The sequence below is a fragment of the Hippopotamus amphibius genome, chromosome 3 (genome assembly GCF_030028045.1).
Source record: "Hippopotamus amphibius kiboko isolate mHipAmp2 chromosome 3, mHipAmp2.hap2, whole genome shotgun sequence".
NCBI classification, from domain to species: Eukaryota; Metazoa; Chordata; class Mammalia; order Artiodactyla; family Hippopotamidae; genus Hippopotamus; species Hippopotamus amphibius.
In genome coordinates this window covers 170,317,542-170,335,641 of record NC_080188.1, presented here as the reverse complement: position 1 = coordinate 170,335,641, position 18,100 = coordinate 170,317,542, and the positions used below count along the sequence as shown (strand labels likewise).

The 18,100-nt window shown below is 53.0% G+C and overlaps 1 protein-coding gene across 2 annotated transcripts in view; it reads left to right on the top strand.

Moving 5' to 3' along the window:
* The window catches only part of QSOX1 (quiescin sulfhydryl oxidase 1), a 36,641-nt gene extending 31,299 nt beyond the window's left edge, over nucleotides 1-5,342 (top strand). The window contains exons 11-13 of one of the 2 annotated variants that reach the window (XM_057726718.1): nucleotides 1,433-1,612; nucleotides 3,569-3,792; nucleotides 4,588-5,342. In XM_057726718.1, coding sequence (XP_057582701.1) covers nucleotides 1,433-1,612; nucleotides 3,569-3,792; nucleotides 4,588-4,596 — 413 coding nt within the window. In that variant the 3' untranslated portion in view covers nucleotides 4,597-5,342. Of the gene's footprint in view, nucleotides 1-1,432; nucleotides 1,613-3,568 lie in introns of both variants that reach the window. The other variant, XM_057726717.1, reaches the window with a different exon arrangement.
* Nucleotides 5,343-18,100: the final 12,758 nt, after the last annotated feature.

Below are 18,100 nucleotides of genomic sequence, written 5' to 3'. Positions count from 1 at the left end.
TCTATGAGCTGAAAAACGGGAAGGCTCAGTGGTGGGAGGGAGTCGATGGGGGGAGGGCACACTCAGTGGTCTGTGCCTGTGGCATCTCTGAGTGGAGGTGTAGACAGCTGAGTCCGAAGGTCCGGGGAGAGGTCCAGGATAGAGGTACAGATCTTGTGGTCGTTAGCATATATTGGGTTGGCCACAACGTTTGTTTGAGTTTTTCCATAAAATGTTAGCGAGAGCTGTTTCAGTGGATTAGTGGAGAGGGAGACCTGGTTGGATTGGGTTGAAGAGAGACGAGCAGAGAAGAAATTGGAGGTAATGGGGGAGTGATTGGGGTGTGGCTTGGGTCAGAGAAGGGATTTCTTTATTGTAGTTATGTTGGAAGGAGACCATATAAGGGAGATATCGATGATGCCATAACAAAAGAAGATATTTACAGGAGTGAAGTCTTGGAGGAGGTGAGAGGGGTGAGGTCCAGAGCATGAGCCAGGCGGGGGAGGCGAGCATAGCTGCAGGGCAGGCGGTGAGGGGGGCAACAAGGGTGAATGTGGGAGCGGAGAGGGCCGAGGAGGTGAGAGGCAAGGCACGGCTTGGAGCGGGCACTGAAGTTGCCAGAACCGAGGGTGCGGGAGTGGTGGTAAGCGGGGCAGAGAGCAGGGTGCTGAAGCCCCAGTGGATGGAGGGGTGAGACTGGGAGATGGGCTTTTAAAGGGCTGGGGGTTTCGCAGCAGGAAGGAGAGAGAGTTTGGAAGCAAGCAGTAGCAGGGAGGGTACTTCCACCTCCTCCAGCCCTGAGGTGTATGGAGTGTGGAAGACAAAGTGGTTCGAGAGGGATGGGTTTGGGGGAGCAGTGGCATCTTCAGGGAGGAGCCCGTGTCAGAGCAAGAAGAGGGTGGGGGGGGTATTCAGAGCCTGTGCTGTTGCCAGTCCAGAGGGCCCAATGGGAGGGAACGAGGGGTCCAAGGAGAGTTGGAGACAAATTCGGGAGTGTTCAGCGCCAGATCAGGATGGGCTCTGGATGTAGTGCCCGAGGGAGGAGGCAGGATGGGGAGCAAGTGGGAACAGGAAGCCTAAAGCCACCGGGACCCAGGGGTTGGGCAGTGGACGCTCTGGCCCCTGCCTGCCTCTCCAGCCACGTCTCTAAGCCTGAGTATCCTGACAACGAGTTTGGACTTTATCCTGAGTGTCAGTAAGTGGTGAGGGCCTGGATGAGAGGCAGACAAGGGAGACGGAGGTTTAAGACTTTGGGAGAAGACGGCATCAACTCTGACATGACCCCTGGAAGGGGACGCAGACAAGGAGGCCTGGGCTCCTCATCGGGTGGGCTGGGGTGTGTGTTCCCTGTGCAGAGGCGACCCTGGTGGGCCTGTGATGGGAATGATGGTGGGGCTGGCAGGGGAAGGCAGCCTGAAGGGCCCCTGTGACTGGAGTGTCCTCTCCCATGTAGCCAAGGCCCAGGAGGTCCTGCAGGCCATCCGGGGCTACGTCCGCTCCTTCTTTGGCTGCCGAGACTGCGCTGGCCACTTCGAGCAGATGGCCGCTGCCTCCATGCACCAGGTGGAGAATCTGAACAGCGCCGTCCTCTGGTTCTGGTCTAGCCACAACAAGGTCAATGCACGCCTCGCAGGTAAGGAATGGCCACCGCCAAGGCTGGAGTCACCTGCGGAGGGAGGATGGGGGCGGGGAGCTTTGGAGTCCTGGACCAGAGGCAGGAGACGGGACCTTCACGGTCCTCGAGGTAACACCCCGTGTTTCACGATGCGTCTCGGTGCCCAGCGCCCTCTCCCGTGCTCTGCCAGCCTGCTGATGCATGTCAGTATCATCAGCCCTATTTTCTAGGTGAGGAAACTGAGGCTTTGGCACCCTGAGACCCTGGTGTTCTGATGCCATTGCCGTCTCCCCCCCACACACACCAGGACCCCTCCCTCTGGCCTGTTGGGGTCCCTTTCCTGCCTCCCCTCTTCTGCTTTCTGGCTATTGGCCCCTTCCTCAAACCAATACAGAGGGGAGAGCTGGGCCTTTCCATCCCGTGGGAAGGGTCTGATGGTAAAATGTACTTGAAAGGGAAAACCAAGTCCTTCCTAGAAATACCAAGGACCGATTCTCACGGGGGAGGCCTTGTCTTCTGAGTTTCCCTCATTTACAGTGTTCTCTGTTTCCCATGCACAGGAGTCTGATGGGTCCAACAGGCAAAAGCATTAAACTCCAGGGGCGACCAGAAGCGGGCGGGGTGGGAGCCATCTGTGGACGGAAGCCTGGGCTTGTCTGTGGGGAGAGCGCGCGTGCTTGGCTGGGACAGACCTCCCCGGGGTGGGAGGTGGGGGATGAGGCCTGGGGCGGGGCCGAGGTGAAAGGAGCCAGTGGAGCAGGTGCAGGCGGCCACACTTGGTCTGCATCTCCAGGGGCCTCCTGGTGGACTTCAAAAGAAGACCCGTGCCTGTCTCTCCTCCCACCCCTTCTCCCCCTGCGCCCCCTCCCCCCACCACCACATGCTCGTCTGACCCTCCAGCCTCAGGACCTGCAGGCTTCCAGCTTCCCTGGGAGCCCAGCTGCTGCTGAAGGAGCCCATGCCCCTCCCTGAGAGGAAGGCGGTGCCCGACTCTCTCTAGGGGAGGTCCTTGCAGATCCGCTAGTCACAGTAAGGAGCAGGTGCACAGGGAGCGCGCACTGCGCGAGGCCCGATTGCTATTACTCGTCACCGGGCCCGTGGCCTCTACATGTTGCTCCCTCCCCCAGATAGTCGTGCTGAGTTTTACATCACTTGCTGCTGCTGTTTCAGTCTGGCCAGCAACTTTTTTTCCCCCCGTTAAACCCTTTAGGAGAGGTGCCTCCCCCAAGAGAGATGGGCTGATTCCCATTCCCCAGGTACACTGGGCGAGGGGCCGATGGCAAGCCCGCTGGGGCCCAGCCTGGGGCTCTGCCCACAGGGCCGGCCCTGCTTGGGGTCCCAACTGCCCGGCGGGAAGGCCAACTTCCTGACTCTCTTCTGAGTGTCCTCTTCCCCATCCAGGCCCCCAGGCCTCCCCACACCCCTCCTTGGGGCCCACCCGAGAAGGAAATTCCACTAACTCCTGACTACCCCAGAGGGCCACGGGGGTAAAGGAGAACGCCTGGTAACTACCATGTGCCTTGAACTCTTGCTTTAAAAACATTTTCCCTTAAATTATAAAAAGAATATATCTTCACTTATATAAAACCTGGGAAGTTTCAGAAACACGCAAAGAAGATAAATAGTAGTGGACCAACCGAAGTCTGCAAGACAGATTGTTCTGAGTCTTCCTGCCCTTTCTCACGTCTGGTCCAGCAGGGGTGCAAACCAGCAGTGGAGTTTACAAAGAGAGACAGTGGGTTGACCAGGGGGAGTGGCTGGCAGGGACGCTGTGGCGTGCTGGGGGCGGGGCTCCACTGTGGGCCAGGCCCTGTGCTGGGTCTTTCCTCTGCCCTCCCTCATGCCCGTCCTCACCCAGGCAGCAGTGCCCGCTTTTTGCAGAGGAGGGAGCAGGTGTCCTGAATGGAAGAATGAGGTCTGGGCTTCTGGGTGGCCAGTGTGTCACAGGCAGCCTGTGTGTGCTCCCCTCCCCAGGTGCCCCCAGCGAGGACCCCCAGTTCCCCAAGGTGCCGTGGCCGCCCCGTGAGCTCTGTCCCGCCTGCCGCAGTGAGCTGCGGGGTGCGCCTGTGTGGGACCTGGACAACACCCTCAACTTCTTGAAGACCCACTTCTCCCCGAGCAACATCGTCCTAGACCTTCCTTCGGCTGGGCTGGGCCCCCGGAGGGGTGTACAGAGGATGGCGGTCGCCCCAAAGCAGGTGGAGCTGGAGCTGGCGACGGGGAATTTTACTGTGGGCCCTGAGAAGGCTGGGATCGTGGCGGGCCCAGGGACCGCGTCCCCTGGAGCCACCGTCCCAGATGTTGCAGCAGAGGGACTGGGGGCTGGCCTCGGCCTGGCCAGAGACGAGCCAGACCAGGACGCTCCTGAGCACACAGCGGAGCTTCAGAGGGATGAGTCGGAGCGGCCGAGAGGGCAGCGGCGCTTGAGCAGGCGAGACACAGGAGCCGTGTTGTTGGCTGAGTCCCTGGCTGAGAAGAGCCCCCCCAGGGGCCCTTCAGAGCTGAGGCGAGTGGGCCGCAGCTCCAAGCAGCTGGCCGGCGTCCCTGACGGGGAGCCAGAGGCCGGGGCCAGGCAGGGCCGGGGCCCGTGGCTGCAGCTGCTGGAGGGGGACGTCTCCCACCTGGACATCAGCCTCTGTGTGGCGCTGTACTCCCTGTCCTTCATGGGCCTGCTGGCCGTGTACACCTACTTCCGGGCCAGGATGAGGGCCCTGAAGGGCTGTGCCAGCCACCCCGCAGCCTGACCCGTCCCGCTTGGGAGGGTCAGGATAGGGAGCGGCCATCCACGGCTCTTCCAACCCCCCCCACCGCCACCTTGGTCCTTGTCCGGGGAAATCCAGGAAAAGCGGTTGCTGGAGCAACCCTCCCTGTGGCTTCTGGAAAGGGATGTACTATAGACATGGTCCCCTGCCAGCACAGGGGAGGACAGCCTTGGGCATTGGGGTAGGGAGGCTCCGTCCTGGGCCTCTCAGCAGCAAATTCCTCTTTTTCAGCTTGTTTGAAGTCCCGCCTCATTCTCCTTGAAGCTTCCATGTTTCACGCTTGGTGTTGGCCCTAAACTGGGGCAAGTGAGGCTGCAGCCCCCAAGGTTCCCCATCTCCAGAGGAGGGGCCCTGGGGCTGGAGTGGACGCCTCACGACATCCTGGGACTCCGCCCGTCCTGCTACAAAGAGCCCTTTGCGCCAAAGAAGGAAGGACTGCCTCTGGCCCTATGTGCCTGCCCGTTCTCCAGCCCCCCAGACCCCCCACCCCGGGTGGGGTTGGGCTTTAGGGTGGGCTCTGGAAGCTTCTGGAAGTCATGCTGGTCTCCCAGGTGAGGTCTGCGGGAGGAGAGCCTCTGGCTGGCTCCTTTCCAAACCTCGGGTACAGGAAGAGTCCAGGCTGGCATCGGTGGGGGGATGGTCCTGGGGTGGGGGGTTGAGGGAGGGCTGTTGGGGTCTCTAGTGCCTTAGCTGTGAGAGGTCGCGTGAAGCATTTGCTTTGAATGTGCTTTGGCTTCTGTGCATTGGGCTCGACCCTTCTTGGAGCTGGGTCTTTAGTCTCTTGATTTTAGTCTCCAAAATAGATGCTAATCTTTGACTGTGGAGGGAGCTGGTGGAAGGGGAGTATCGTCCCTCTTGAGGGTCCACCTCCCGTCATGTAGAGGTGAAAAGGGTCGGAGGGGAGATTGACCCTGTACACATGCTTGGCTCCCACTCTACCCCACTGTTGCAGAGGCTGTGAAATAAATTATTTTTGTTAAGGCAAACACCAGTGTGTTCTTTAACTTGCTGCTAGGGTCCAGGTCTAGATAGAATGTGCAAAACCCAGCTTCACCTGGGGTCCAGCCAGCTCCCAGGGGATCCAGGTGCCTTTGTCACAGCCCCTCTCTCCTGGATGGGGCCCTCCCCCACGGCCCACAGAGCTCTCTGTGCCCCGAGCCCCTCCATCCCACCTCCCCCTCCTGCCCCCCCCCCCCCCGGGGAGCACCTGCCCCAGAGCTCTCAGTTCTGCTCCAGGAACCTTGGCCTGCACCTGCCTGGCCCTCCTCAGCCAGGCGGCCTCCATCTCCAGCTCTCTCTGGAGGAAGGAGAGGGGGCTTGTTTATGAGAGCGACCTGGGCTGGCTGCTCAGCAGGGAGGAGTCCGCCAGATTAGAGAGCCTGCCCCTGATCCGGCCTGCTGGGTTTGACAAGCATGAGAGCCGCTGGTAATGAGCCTCATTAAGGGGGAGCAGGAGCCTCCGTCGGATCTGGGGTTCTCTCCTCGGCATCTTCACTCTGCTCGGACGGCCTCGGCCTGGGTGGAGCAGGTGCGGTGCCAAGCACGCTCCCTCTGCTAGGGCGGCTGGGGGAGGAGGGGGCGGGGCCGGCAGGGGTCAAGGCCACCCACCTCCGCCCCCCGCTTGTGTTAGCCCTGTGTCACCTCCTTCGTTGCCTGCCTGGCTCGTCAGGTGAATTGCAGCCCGGAGCCTCTCTGCAGGCCTCTTGTCTGTCCAATCTTCCTGCCCTCTCCATCCTCCGAGGTGGGCTGCCCCCACTTACACCCCTGCCCTGCTGGGCCCCGGCTGACAGGCTGACGGGCCCACAAAAGGGTGAACGAGGCTCCCGGGGCCAATGCCCACTGGGCCAAGACCACTTGAGTACGCCTGCTCCCCCCCCCCACCTGGTACCTAACACGATGCCAAGAGCAGAGGATTTCTACCAGCCAGCCCTCATGGCTCCAGTGACCGTATTTTCTAAAACCAAGCTCGGGTGTTCAGAATTAGGACTAGGCTGGAAAAGCCGATGGGGCAGCCGCAGCTCCACGGTGACTGCCCACAGTGCCTGAGGCAGGAGGCAGGGCCTTACTTGGGGACGCCAGGGCCCCAGTGGTGGCTGTGGGTCTCCTTCCTCACCGCAGCCTCTGGCAGGCAGCCGAGCATCTTTTCACCCTGTCCCAGCCCCTCTGATTGATAAACAGGGGTGGGCCTCCTCCTCCGCAGGACTGCTGCCTTTCACCCTGATTTCCCCAGGGCCCTCAGCAGCATCGATAAACTGGCTTCGCCCACCAGCTGGTCCCCTCCCCCACCCGGCTGCCAGCCTGGGAGCCAGGGCTTCTGTGATTTGAATGCCGCCCGCCTGTCATTTTAGGTTGTTCTCTGCACCTTAGGAGAGGTCCCCTGCTCTGGGGAGGGGATCCTTAGAGGAGCCCTGCAAAGCAAAGGGCCCTTGTTCTGGAGCCAGACAGAGAAATTCATCTCTGCCTGGGATGTTACGTGCTGAGTTCAGGAATGACTTCCTAGAGGAGGAGGCAGCTGAGCTGGGTTTTGAACGATGAGTGTGTATTAGCAAGAAAACTGAGGAAGAAAAGGCATCAGAGGCAGAGGAGAGAGCACGTGCCAAGTCCAACAAAGAAAAATAGTGAATACAAGAAATTCTAAGCAAAAAGCTTAAAAAAATGTTAAGAATTTTTTTCCAATGCTGCACTGGTCTAGAAGCTGGGGATAAACACAGGAGAGAGATGCGCTGTTATAGAGCTTACACTCTAGAGGAAAAGACAGACAGATGACAAGAAAATGACAGGTTGTGGTAAATGCTCTGAAGGCTAAAGAACGACAGGGGGTTAGGGAGGTTTCTCCGACATCTGAAAGAAGGAAAACCAAGCAGGGGTCCCACAGGTGGAGGTGGAGGGACCACAAGCCTGAGGGGCTGCTGCATTCAAAAGCCACCCCTGGGCTGTGGACATCCCAGAGAGGTGGCCCACCTCTGGCCTGGCTCCTCCCCGGCACGCTTGGCACAGAGCGGGTGGGGGAGCCTTGGCGACTCTGTTCCTCGCAGAGGAGGGGGTCTCCTTCCCAAGCCTTGGTCTCTGCCCTGGAGAAGAGCACCCCCATGAGTGGGGGGTGATGGCCTCCAGGAGGGTCCCTGGAGTGCACAGGGCTGACAGCTCAGTCTCTCTGCTGGCCCTCTCTGCCCCTTCCCTCTAGGTGTCACCTGTGCCCAGGGGGTTGGGGGGGTGGTACCAGGCGTGGGTACCAGACAGGGAGGAAAAAGTCTAGAAGTCACAGGGCAAAGGTGGGGGGACCTCTGCCAACAGAAAGGGTAAAGCTAAGGGGGGCAGTCCAGGGGGGCATAGGCCTTGGGCATGTTGAGGGAGACTCAAGGGGCATCTATTTAGATTCTAGGGTGAGATCTACCTGGCAGGGCTGGCAACTTTCCAGGCGCTTCTTTGGCAAGACTTGCTCATCTCTACACTGAGACAGCAAAAGGCCTTTCCCTACTAGGGTGACCGGGCTCCCCCAGAGGAGAGTGGGCCTAAGTGCTGCCTGTTAACCTTCTTCCTCCACCACCGCGATGGCACGTCCTGCCCTCACCAGGGTCTTCCTGGAAACCAATGCTGCCACAGAATTGCAGCTTGTGGTTGGAAGGAACTGAAACCCCCATCGAGGTTGAATCTGCTCTCGTCCCCATCAAGTTCTCAACCCTCATGCTTCCAATGGTCATAGAGTTTAGCAAATGATGTTAAGAATATTGATCATTTGAGGAAAACTCAGCTAAGATCCCATTTTCACACCATACACCAGAATAAATCCCAGTGATGCAAAAACTAAGGCATAGGAAAATATCGCTGAATACTGTTTTTATAAGCATAAAAACAATGGAAAAGATAACTAAGGTGAGAGTTTGATCTGCTTGATAACATCAATTTTTAAAAATAAGTTAAAAATCAAATCAAGCTACATGTTAAATGAACTGGGAAATATATGTATAAATATTACAAAGGGACATGTCTATTATGAAATATGCCATCTTGAGAAAGAGGTCAGTTTGCAAGTATTGACAAAATATGTCCAAGGATACATTTCTATAAACATAAGTATTACCCTTTATTATTACCTTTATTAATAAATATATATAACACTGATTATTAAATGTAATTTAATGTAAATGTAGTAAATTAAATTATTAAATTTAATATAATATATCCATATATTAATAATGTTATAATGTATATAAATAATGTTATTTATAACATTATTAATATATGCAATGTAATATATATGTGTATATATATATATATATATATGTGTGTGTTAATGTTTGTCTAGAAAAAGTCTGGAAGAATATACACCAAACTATGACTGCTGCAGTTATATCTAGAGAGTGAGGTTGGGTGGACTTCAAACAGGGCTGGGAGTAGAGTGAGCAAGGGAGGTATGTAGGGTGCAAAATTTAAGGAGACACATATTCAGGGTCCCACTAGTGCAGGTCAGCCCCTGAGAATGAGTGCGTCCTTAAATTTGGTGCCCAGGTTCCTCCATAGCCTCACCCTAGTGCTGGCTCTGACTTAAATACTTAAGTATGTTTTTGAGTTTTTGCAATAAACATTTTTGAAAAGAAAACAATAACAAGGAAAATAAATAGAATTAAAGGATTTTAAAGGTCTATTGTAAAAAGAAAAGCACTAAAGCCCCATTGAAAATAACGAACCAAAGTATTAAAACCAAAAGAGAGATGCCACTTTTGTCTATCCTGTTGGCAAAAATGAAAGGAAAAAAAAAAAGTGGTAGCTAGAGTGAGAGGAAATGAGATTCGTCAGCTACCTTTTGTTGTATAACAAACCGCTCCAAAGCTTAGCAGTTTGAAATGAGTCATTTATTTTGATCACAAATCTGCACCTTGAACAGAGTTTAGCCGAAAATGGCTCATCTTGGCTCCATGCAGTGTATCTGAGTGTTGTTGTATCTGAGTGTTGCCGGTGTATCTGGCACATTGATGCTGGCTGTCACCTGGAAGCTCAGCTAGGCAGTGGGCAGGAGGCCTCAGTTCCTCTCCACACAGGGCTCTCCATGGGCTGCTTGGGCTTCCTCGCAGCATGGTGGCTGATCTCCAAGAGCAAACACCCAAAGAGAACAAGGGGGAAGTGCATGGCATTTTCCTGTGCTAGCCTCAAAAGTCAAATAGGGTTACTTTTGCCATTCTTCACTGGTTCAGACAGATTTAAAGGTTCACCCGGGATGCAGATACAAAGGCCTTCCCAGGTTCAAGAAGAGGAGTCCTAGGCTCCACCTTTTGATGGCACAGTGATAAAGTTCTGGAAAACTATATGAGATGGAAGAGATTGTTGAGGTCACCTTAATATAGCCTGCCACAGAGCACTCTCAAACACTGCTAGTGGTAGTATAAACTGATACAAATTTTGGGAAATATGTAATTTTTAATGTAATGTAACTGGTAGTAAATTTTAAAGCTTTAAGAAAATATATAACCTATGATCCAACAATCTATTTTTGAAATTTATCCTAAGGAAGTAATTGAGGATATTTGCTAAGATTTGCTACATGATGAATATTTATAATACCAAAATAAGACTGACCTAAAGTCCAAAACAGGAATGATTAAATTCTGGTACATCATTACAATGGAATACAACACAACCAACAGAAATGATTTGAATGTGTCTTTTTTAACTTGAAAATATTTCCACACCATATTGGTAAGTGAAAATATGAAGTTGCAAGAATAGTTCTGTATAGTATGATCATATTTTTGAAAAAAGCACACACACATATACTTATGGATACTGGGTACAGTGGCCAAAACCTGGGATATATATACACCAAAAGTGTTAATAGTGCTTAATAGTCAGTGGCAGAGTTATAGGTGTTTGTTTTTCTTTTAACTTATCTGTATTTTCTTATTTTTATTAAATAAATATGTATCATTTGTCCAATCAAAAACACTTTTAACGGGCCATGAATATGAACTGTCAATTCATAACAGAAGAAATACAAAGATCAATAAATATATGAAACAATATTTTTCAATAATCAAGGAAGTGAAAGATTAACGCAGCATCTTTTTTATACATCATGCAACAATAAAATCTGAAGCTGGAAAGGTGGTAATGTAAGTTGGCAGAATATTTCTGAAAAAAATCAATCTTAAAGGTGTTTATACCCTTGATTCAATAATTAAACTGCTCGAAATCTGTCCTAAGGAAGTAATCAGAGATACTGACCAAAACCTGGAACCCCCTGCATGTCCACCATCAGGAGACCTATCCCCATGGTGTGCAGTGCCCATAGGGCAACTGGGTCCCCCCTTCCCAGGGCCAGAGTTCCCACCTCTTCCTTTTGCATCCCCGATTTGGAGGCCAAGGGGCATTACCATTTATCATCACATTTGCGCTGTCGATTTAGAAGAGGGAAATATTTCTCTGCACTCGTATCTCTACACGAGTCATGTTTCAAGAAAAATGAAGAGAGCGTTATCTGTGTGAAGAATATTCCTATATATTTAACACTCAGGCAGGGCATATCTCCGACTAAGAACGGAGCTAGCTCACTTCATTGCTTACCTCAGCTGCCTGCCCCATAGGCATTTGAGTGGTGACCTGGTTTTAGACTCAGCTGAGACCTCACTCCGTCGGGAAAGCCCTCTGAGCCCCTCAAGCCTGAGTCAGGTGCACATACCCCATGAGAGCACTTACCACCCAGCAGCACCATCGCCTGGCTGTGGCCTCCTCCTCCAGTTCCTCTGAGCTCTACGAGGACGGGGACAATCTTCTCCCCTTCCACTGCAGTGCCAGGACTTAACACGGGGCCTGGCACATCAGAGGTGGCCAGCAGATGTCTTCTGAATCAATGGGCATACATCCTAGGATCTGTATCTCTCAAAGCATGTTGTTCATTTCTGTACCCCTTTCAGTGCCAGTGAGTGCTTTGAGCATCAAAGATGCTTAATGAAGTTAGGATAAGTGAATGAGAAATTATTAAGAATTTAAGGAACTTCCCTGGTGGCACAGTAGTTAAGAATCTGCCTGCCAATTCAGGGGACACGGGTTCGAGTTCTGGTCCGAGAGGATTCCACATGCCGTGGAGCAACTAAGCCCGTGCACCACAATTACTGAGCCCATGCACCACAACTACTGAAGCCCGCGTGTGTAGAGCCCGTGCTTTACAACAAAAGATGCCACTGCATTGAGAAGCCCATGCACCACAACAAAGAGTAGGCCCTGCTCACCACAACTAGAGAAAGCCTGCATGCTGCAACAAAGACCCAACGCAGCTAAAAATTAAAAAAAAAAAAGACTTTAAGAAATTATTGGGACTTTCCTGGTGGTCCAGTGGTTAAGACTCCATGCTTCCATTGCAAGGAGCGCAATGGAGGCATGGAGTCGGGGAACTAAGATCCCACACGCCTCATGGTGTGGCCAAAAAATTAAAAAAAAAAAAGAGAAGAATTTAAGAAATTATTAAGACTACTGCCATGGAAAAGGAGATTTTAGAATGAAAAGACCTAGGTTCAAATCCTGCAGCTGCTCCTTACCGGCCACGTAACCTTGGCAAGTGCTTCTCTGAGCCTAAGTTTCTTTATCTGTAAAGAAGTTTGCACAGGGTTACAGGTGTGTCTGACAGCACCCAGCACATCACAGGAGTTCAGACAGGGTCCCACTATCAGAACCGTCACCCTTCCCTCCTAATCACAGAGGGCCAGGGATTGGGAAGGCGGTGGACCCTAGAGACCCAAGCAGCAAACGACAACCAGGCAGCCAACACCCCTGGCTGCACCAGGCGCTGGGCCCTGGGTGTTGGGAGTGGCCTGGAGGCCTGGCCACTCCCTACGGCTGCAGAGCTGCAGAGGCAGGGCCCTGCTCCACAGAGCGGCTCAGGACCATTCCTAAAAAAGGCAAGAAGCACTATGTTTTCAAAGGCTTTTCTCGGAGGCCAGTTTCATTCATGGCCAGCCACAGGTCAGACCACGGGCACCAGCCTGAAACGTGTGTGGTAACGTGGACAAATTACTCTGACGCGTTCCAATTTTCACTCTCCAGGAGCAATTCCCCGCAGGCCTGTTCCGGAGCGGCAAGTGTGAAATGCGGCCTTCATGGTGGATTACTCGCCTAAAGGAAGCTGTCACCTCCAGGCGTGGGGGACAGAGCGGGGCTCGTTCTGCCTCTTCCTGGGAGAATTCCTTTCTGTGTCCAGCCCGTGGCCTGAGCAACCCTTCCCGCCACCACTGCCCTGTTTCTGTGACTGAAAAGACTGAATCCATGTTGTGTGTGTGTTTGGGGGGACGAGGGGGGACTTGCCACAGCAGGCCGCGGCCACACCCGCTGCAGATTGGGGAACAGCCTCCTACAGAAGGGCTGCTCCTCACACCTTCCCCCCTTCTAGGGGCAAGCTTTGGGTGGGCTTCTTCTGAGGGGCGGTAGCATTCACAGCACTTAGGTATGTGGTGTCCTGCCCTCAAGGAGCGGGATGTCTAGAAGCGGGGGCCCACCTGTAAAGAGTTTCATTAGAAATTCAGTCACAGAACACTGAGGGCTGAGGTGCTGAGGAGCCCCGAGCAGTCACCACGTCTTCGGGAGGGAGATGGGGGGCGTCAGGCAAGAGGAGCGGGGGCTCACGGGGAAGTCAGCCTGAGGGGCAGGGGGCGCGGGAAGGAGGAGGGGGAAGCACCAAGAGTGAGTGCGGGGGACGTGGCCGGAGCCGGGGTCTGAAGGAACAGCCTGAGGGTCAGGACCTGATCCTGCAGGCAGCAGGGGCGGGTGGGGTGTTTCAGCAGGAGAGGGTACGGCCTCGGGTATTTTTCAGCAAGCTGTCCCTGGTGTGAGAGGTTCAGGCCTGAGGTCCAGGTTCTCCTCCGCCGGTAGCAGGTAAGACCTTGGTGCGGTTGCCAGCTGTGCTCTGACGCCTCCCGCCTCTCCAGCTGCCTCTCCGGCCACCCCCACAGGCACCCCCCACCCCGGGCCAGACAGCAGGACTTGTGGGTCCCCCAAGTCTCAGAATCTCTCACTCCGTGGGCCTTCGTACGTGTCCTTCTCCCCAATGGAAATCCTTCCCCACCAAGCTCCTATCTGGGCTCCTATGTCACCTCCCTTGAGAAGCCTTCCCTGGCCCTCCCTACGCACCCCCCACCCCTACCCCGCCGTCAGGCTCTTCCCCCTCCCCTCGCGAGGCCACACTAAGCACCATCCTTTTCCTCTCTTGCTGCTCCCTGCATTGTTGAAGGCATGTGCTGACCGCATAGCCTCCCCTATCCGACTGTGAACTCTGGGAAGGCAGGGCTGCATCCTGTCCATCCCTGTACCTCCTTATTTGTCATCCTGGCTGCTCAATGACTAGCTGATGAAGGGACGTGCAGCCCCCACGCGCGATGGTAAGTAAAACACTTCCTGACTCCGCTAGGACTCATCTCCTCTCTGTCCCAGGCCGATTCAGCTCTCTCTGCCCTGGCTGCGCTCAGTACCCTAGGGAGAGCACAGATGCTAAAAAGCATTTGTTTTTTCTTAGATGTTTAGGTTCTCAGAAGCACCATGCACTGATAGGCCCTTTTTGGTAAGCTTGTGGCACATGGTCTCTCCAGCAGAGCAGCTGAACATTTTACATACACAGGGGCCCCACACCTTCCAAGTGCCACGTCTTCTTCAAGCTTAGTCCCAGAACAGACCCAGTGTCACGCCTGCTGCATTCTGTTGATTGAAGTAAGCCACGGGCCCAGCCCAGATTCAAGGGGAGGGGACTCCACAAAGGCACGGATACTGGGGCTGTTCAATAGGCATCACTTGCGTGACACACGATCACGTGACCTTTTCCGACTAGTATGAACCCCAAAGGTCTGCTTCAGGTATGAGAATGTGCTGTGGTGTGTGTGCTCTTTAAGGATGCGGTCATCTTAAGTGGCAACCAAATTTTTGAGAGCAGTTCATTTTTGTGTTTTCAAGAAATAGTCAACAATCTAAAATTCAGTTAAAAATCATAGCCCACTTTGTATGGGTCCCTAGGTCTGAAGTGGGTCTCTTGTAGACAGCACATATATAGGTCTTGTGTTTGTATCCATTCAGCCAGTCTGTGTCTTTTGGTTGGAGCATTTAATCCATTTACATTCAAGGTAATTATTGAGATGTATGTTCCTATTACCATTTTCTTAATTGTTTTGTGTTTGTTTTTGTAGGTCCTTTTTCTTCTCTTACGTTTCCCACTTAGAGAAGTTCCTTTAGCATTTGTTGTAAGGCTGGTTTGGGGGTGCTGAATTCTCTTAGCTGATGCTTGTCTGTAAAGCTTTTGATTTCTCTGTCGAATCTGAATGAGATCCTTGCTGGGTAGAGTATCCCTGGTTGCAGGTTCTTCCCTTTTATCACTGTGAATATATCGTGCCACTCCCTTCTGGCTTGCAGAGTTTCTGCTGAAAAATCAGCTGTAAACCTTATGGGAGTTCCCCTGTATGTTATTTGTCGTTTTTCCCTTGTTGCTTTTAATAACTTTTCTCTGTCTTTAATTTTTGTGAGTTTGACTACTATGTGTCTTGGCGTGTTTCTCCTTGGGTTTATCCTGCCTGGAACTCTCTGTGCTCATAGCCCACTTTGAAAAAGCAAAGACTGAATTATGAATTTTGGAGATCATCTCATCATTGTAGTTTAAATAAATGGTGGAAAAGCAAGTAACTCCAGATGATAGTTATTTTGAACGTATTTACAATAATTTAGGCGTTAACTATAAAGCATATGTAACACACTAGCAAAATCACACTGTGAATTAAATTTATTCAAGGGCAAAACTTTGTGGGAAGAAATAGTCCTGGGCAGAACTGCCTGGAAATGGTTCTGGCTGCCTCTGAAAAGGGAGCCTCTGAAACCTGCTGTGTCCACGCAGAGGCCAGATGCCCACTGCACAGGGGTGCACACACCTAATTTTGCAGGGCAGGCAGTGGGCTAGAAGTCCTCTCAGATGCTTCCAGCCTGAGGATCTGGTCCTGCGATGTTAGAGATGGCTTTAAAGAGGGGCCAGGACTTGGAAAGAAGGAAAGAAGCAGTGTGCACCCTGGGCCTGGGGCAGCACCCTGAGGGCAGGTGGGCAGGAACCCGCCCCGTCCCAGCAAGCAGCACTGAAGCAAGAGGCTGGCGTGGCTCTTCCTGTGCCTCGGTGTCTGGGTCGTTATCCCAGGCTTTCCGCTTCTTCTTTAACCCGCATCACAGGGATCACGTGGCACATGTAATAAAGTCCAAAGAGTTCCATGGGAGAGCAGGAAGTACATAAAAAGCCAGGGACCATTAGGGGTGAGAGGTAAGTGGGGCCCTGACAGCTGAGTAAGCCTGAGTTCCCGGCCAGTGACCACACTGATAACAGCCCCAGCAGCCTAACCAGGCCTGACAGGGCCCTGTGGCCGCTCTGGGAGCAGCTGCTGAGAGCCCGTCGCTGCTCCCAGGATGATGTGCTGGTCTGATTCTCGGGCTGCAGCGGTGGATGACTTACTAACTCACTCGCTCCTTCATGCGTTCGTGTAACCTATATTCACAAAGACCCCGTAATATGCTGGTCCCTACACTTGGAGCTGGAAACATAATGGCAAACAAGACAGTTTTTTACTGTCAGCAGAGAGGTGTCAAGAAAGGGGCCCGAGGATGTCATAACAACATTTATGACCATCTGCAGAGCACCTGTTCAGGGCCAGGCCCTACGCACAATTATTTCAGGTGTAATCCTGAGAGGCAGGTGTTGCTCTCTCTGTTTTCCTGTGGTTGAGTAATTGGCCAAGGTCTCCAAGCGCTGAGGCTGCTGGTAAGTGAGATCGCCTTCGGAGAGCACAGCTAGTGAGAATCAGCAGCACTTGAACCCTGGAACAAGGTGGGGGCACCCGAGGTAAGAGCAGGAATGTGTAATATCAGGGATGTTGTTGTCATGAAGATGCTGAACTCCTAGGAAGGACCTGCCCCCTGTTAGCACAGGGATCGGGGAAAGGAGCCTCGTCCACACTAGTTGGTGTCTGAGGCCAGAAAGCCTGGACCCTGGGGGACCTGGGCAGCCTCCACAGGGAGGCCGCCCAGGCTACCTGCGAGACCAGCCGGCTCCCAGGGCTCGCCAGCAGCTTCAGGGTCTAAACCTGCGCCCTGACAATTGAGCAGGAGCAGGAGTGGGTGGGGCTCACTGGAGCCCATCCCTGGGCAGGAGGAGCTTCTCTGAGAGAGCCCCTGGGCTTGAGGGCAGAGCTGGGCTGGGCTTCGCCCCTCCTGCTGCAGCCTCGAGACTAGAGACATCCTGCACTCCGCACAGCACACACCTTTCCCTCCCTGGTGGTCTTCCCTTTCTGAACACTGCCTCTGCCGCCCTCCCCGCAGAACAAACATTTCTTGCTCTTTGGGGTAGTGCACCCACCCCAACAATATAAATACATGGTTTAACACTGGGTTTAAAAGTCAAGCTCACTTGGGGCTGAAATGCTATGTCCTCAAGGCCCTTGGGGGAGCCCAAGAGGAGCCTGCGAGAGGAGGGTCACTAGAATAATTCCAGCCACAGGTCAGAGACGATTGCATCATTACGTGTTCTCAGAACTTATTTATTTATTTATTTTTTTAGAATTGCAATCTTATTTATTTATTTATTTTTCTTTCTTTTTTATTTTTTTTTTGGGGGGGTACACCAGGTTCAATCATCTGTTCTTATACACATATCCCCGTATTCCCTCCCTTCCTTGACTCCCCCCCCTTCAGAACTTATTTTATGTTGCGCGCACTGACGTTTCTCCTTGTTCTGGAAACTACGTACTGGCTCTCCTCATGATACGTTTCAGGTGCTTTTGTTAAGCAAATGAAATAAGTTTATAGCCAGAATCTGAAGAAAATCAAGCAAACTCTTTCAATACAAAGGAGGGGAGGCACCATCTCTTCAAGGGACCAATGGCCGGCAGCGTCCAGAGGCTGGTCCAGCTGGTTGACATTGGCCTGTGAGTCAGGGACCTATCCCTGGTGAATCAGGTGCCACTGGTACTAGGAAGTAGGGGCTGCTGAGTGGGCCTCAATCTAGACACTTCTGCCAAAGCTTGGATACAGGGTGACATTTATTAACATACAATCAGTAGCTATAATAACCCCAAACATTTGTTGAACTCAGTATGTGCATTTAGGCAGCACAACAGCACCATAAAGTACTTGTTTTTATTATACCCATTTTACAGATGAATTTATTTTACCCTTTACTATTACATTACATTACTTTATCATTACAGTGGACATTCTCCAAGTATCATCACTTGTGTTTCTCTGCACCTACTCCCTGGTGCCAAATCCTGCCCGTTCAGACCCTGCCTCTCGTCCACCTCCTCACTTTTATTCGTGCCCTTTCGCTCATGGGATCCCCTCCTTTTCCCCCTTCCCCTCCTATCTAGGTCCTTCCCATCTTTGAGCCATCTGAACAGTGGGTGCCCAGTGGTCTCCCTCATCTGACCTCTGACCGCCCCCATCCCTGCCCCAGGCCTAGGCAGCATGAATCCCGGCTCTGTCCTCCCTGACCCTGCCTGGCCTTGTTTTCGGTCTGTGTTCTAGAAGAACAATCAGGTGCTCACACCCGCTTGGCCACTTTCAAAGAGCCTGGGGGCTCTGAGCGGTGAGAGAAGGGTCCTCCCAGGGCGGGCTGGGGGGCAGGAGAGGGGAGCAGGGGTGGCTGGGCCCCCAGAGGCCACAGGCCCGGCTCCCCCAGCCGAGGGACGGAGCGCGCCAGGCTCTGCGGTGGAGGTGCTGGGCTGAGCTAATCAGCTAGATGGACGCA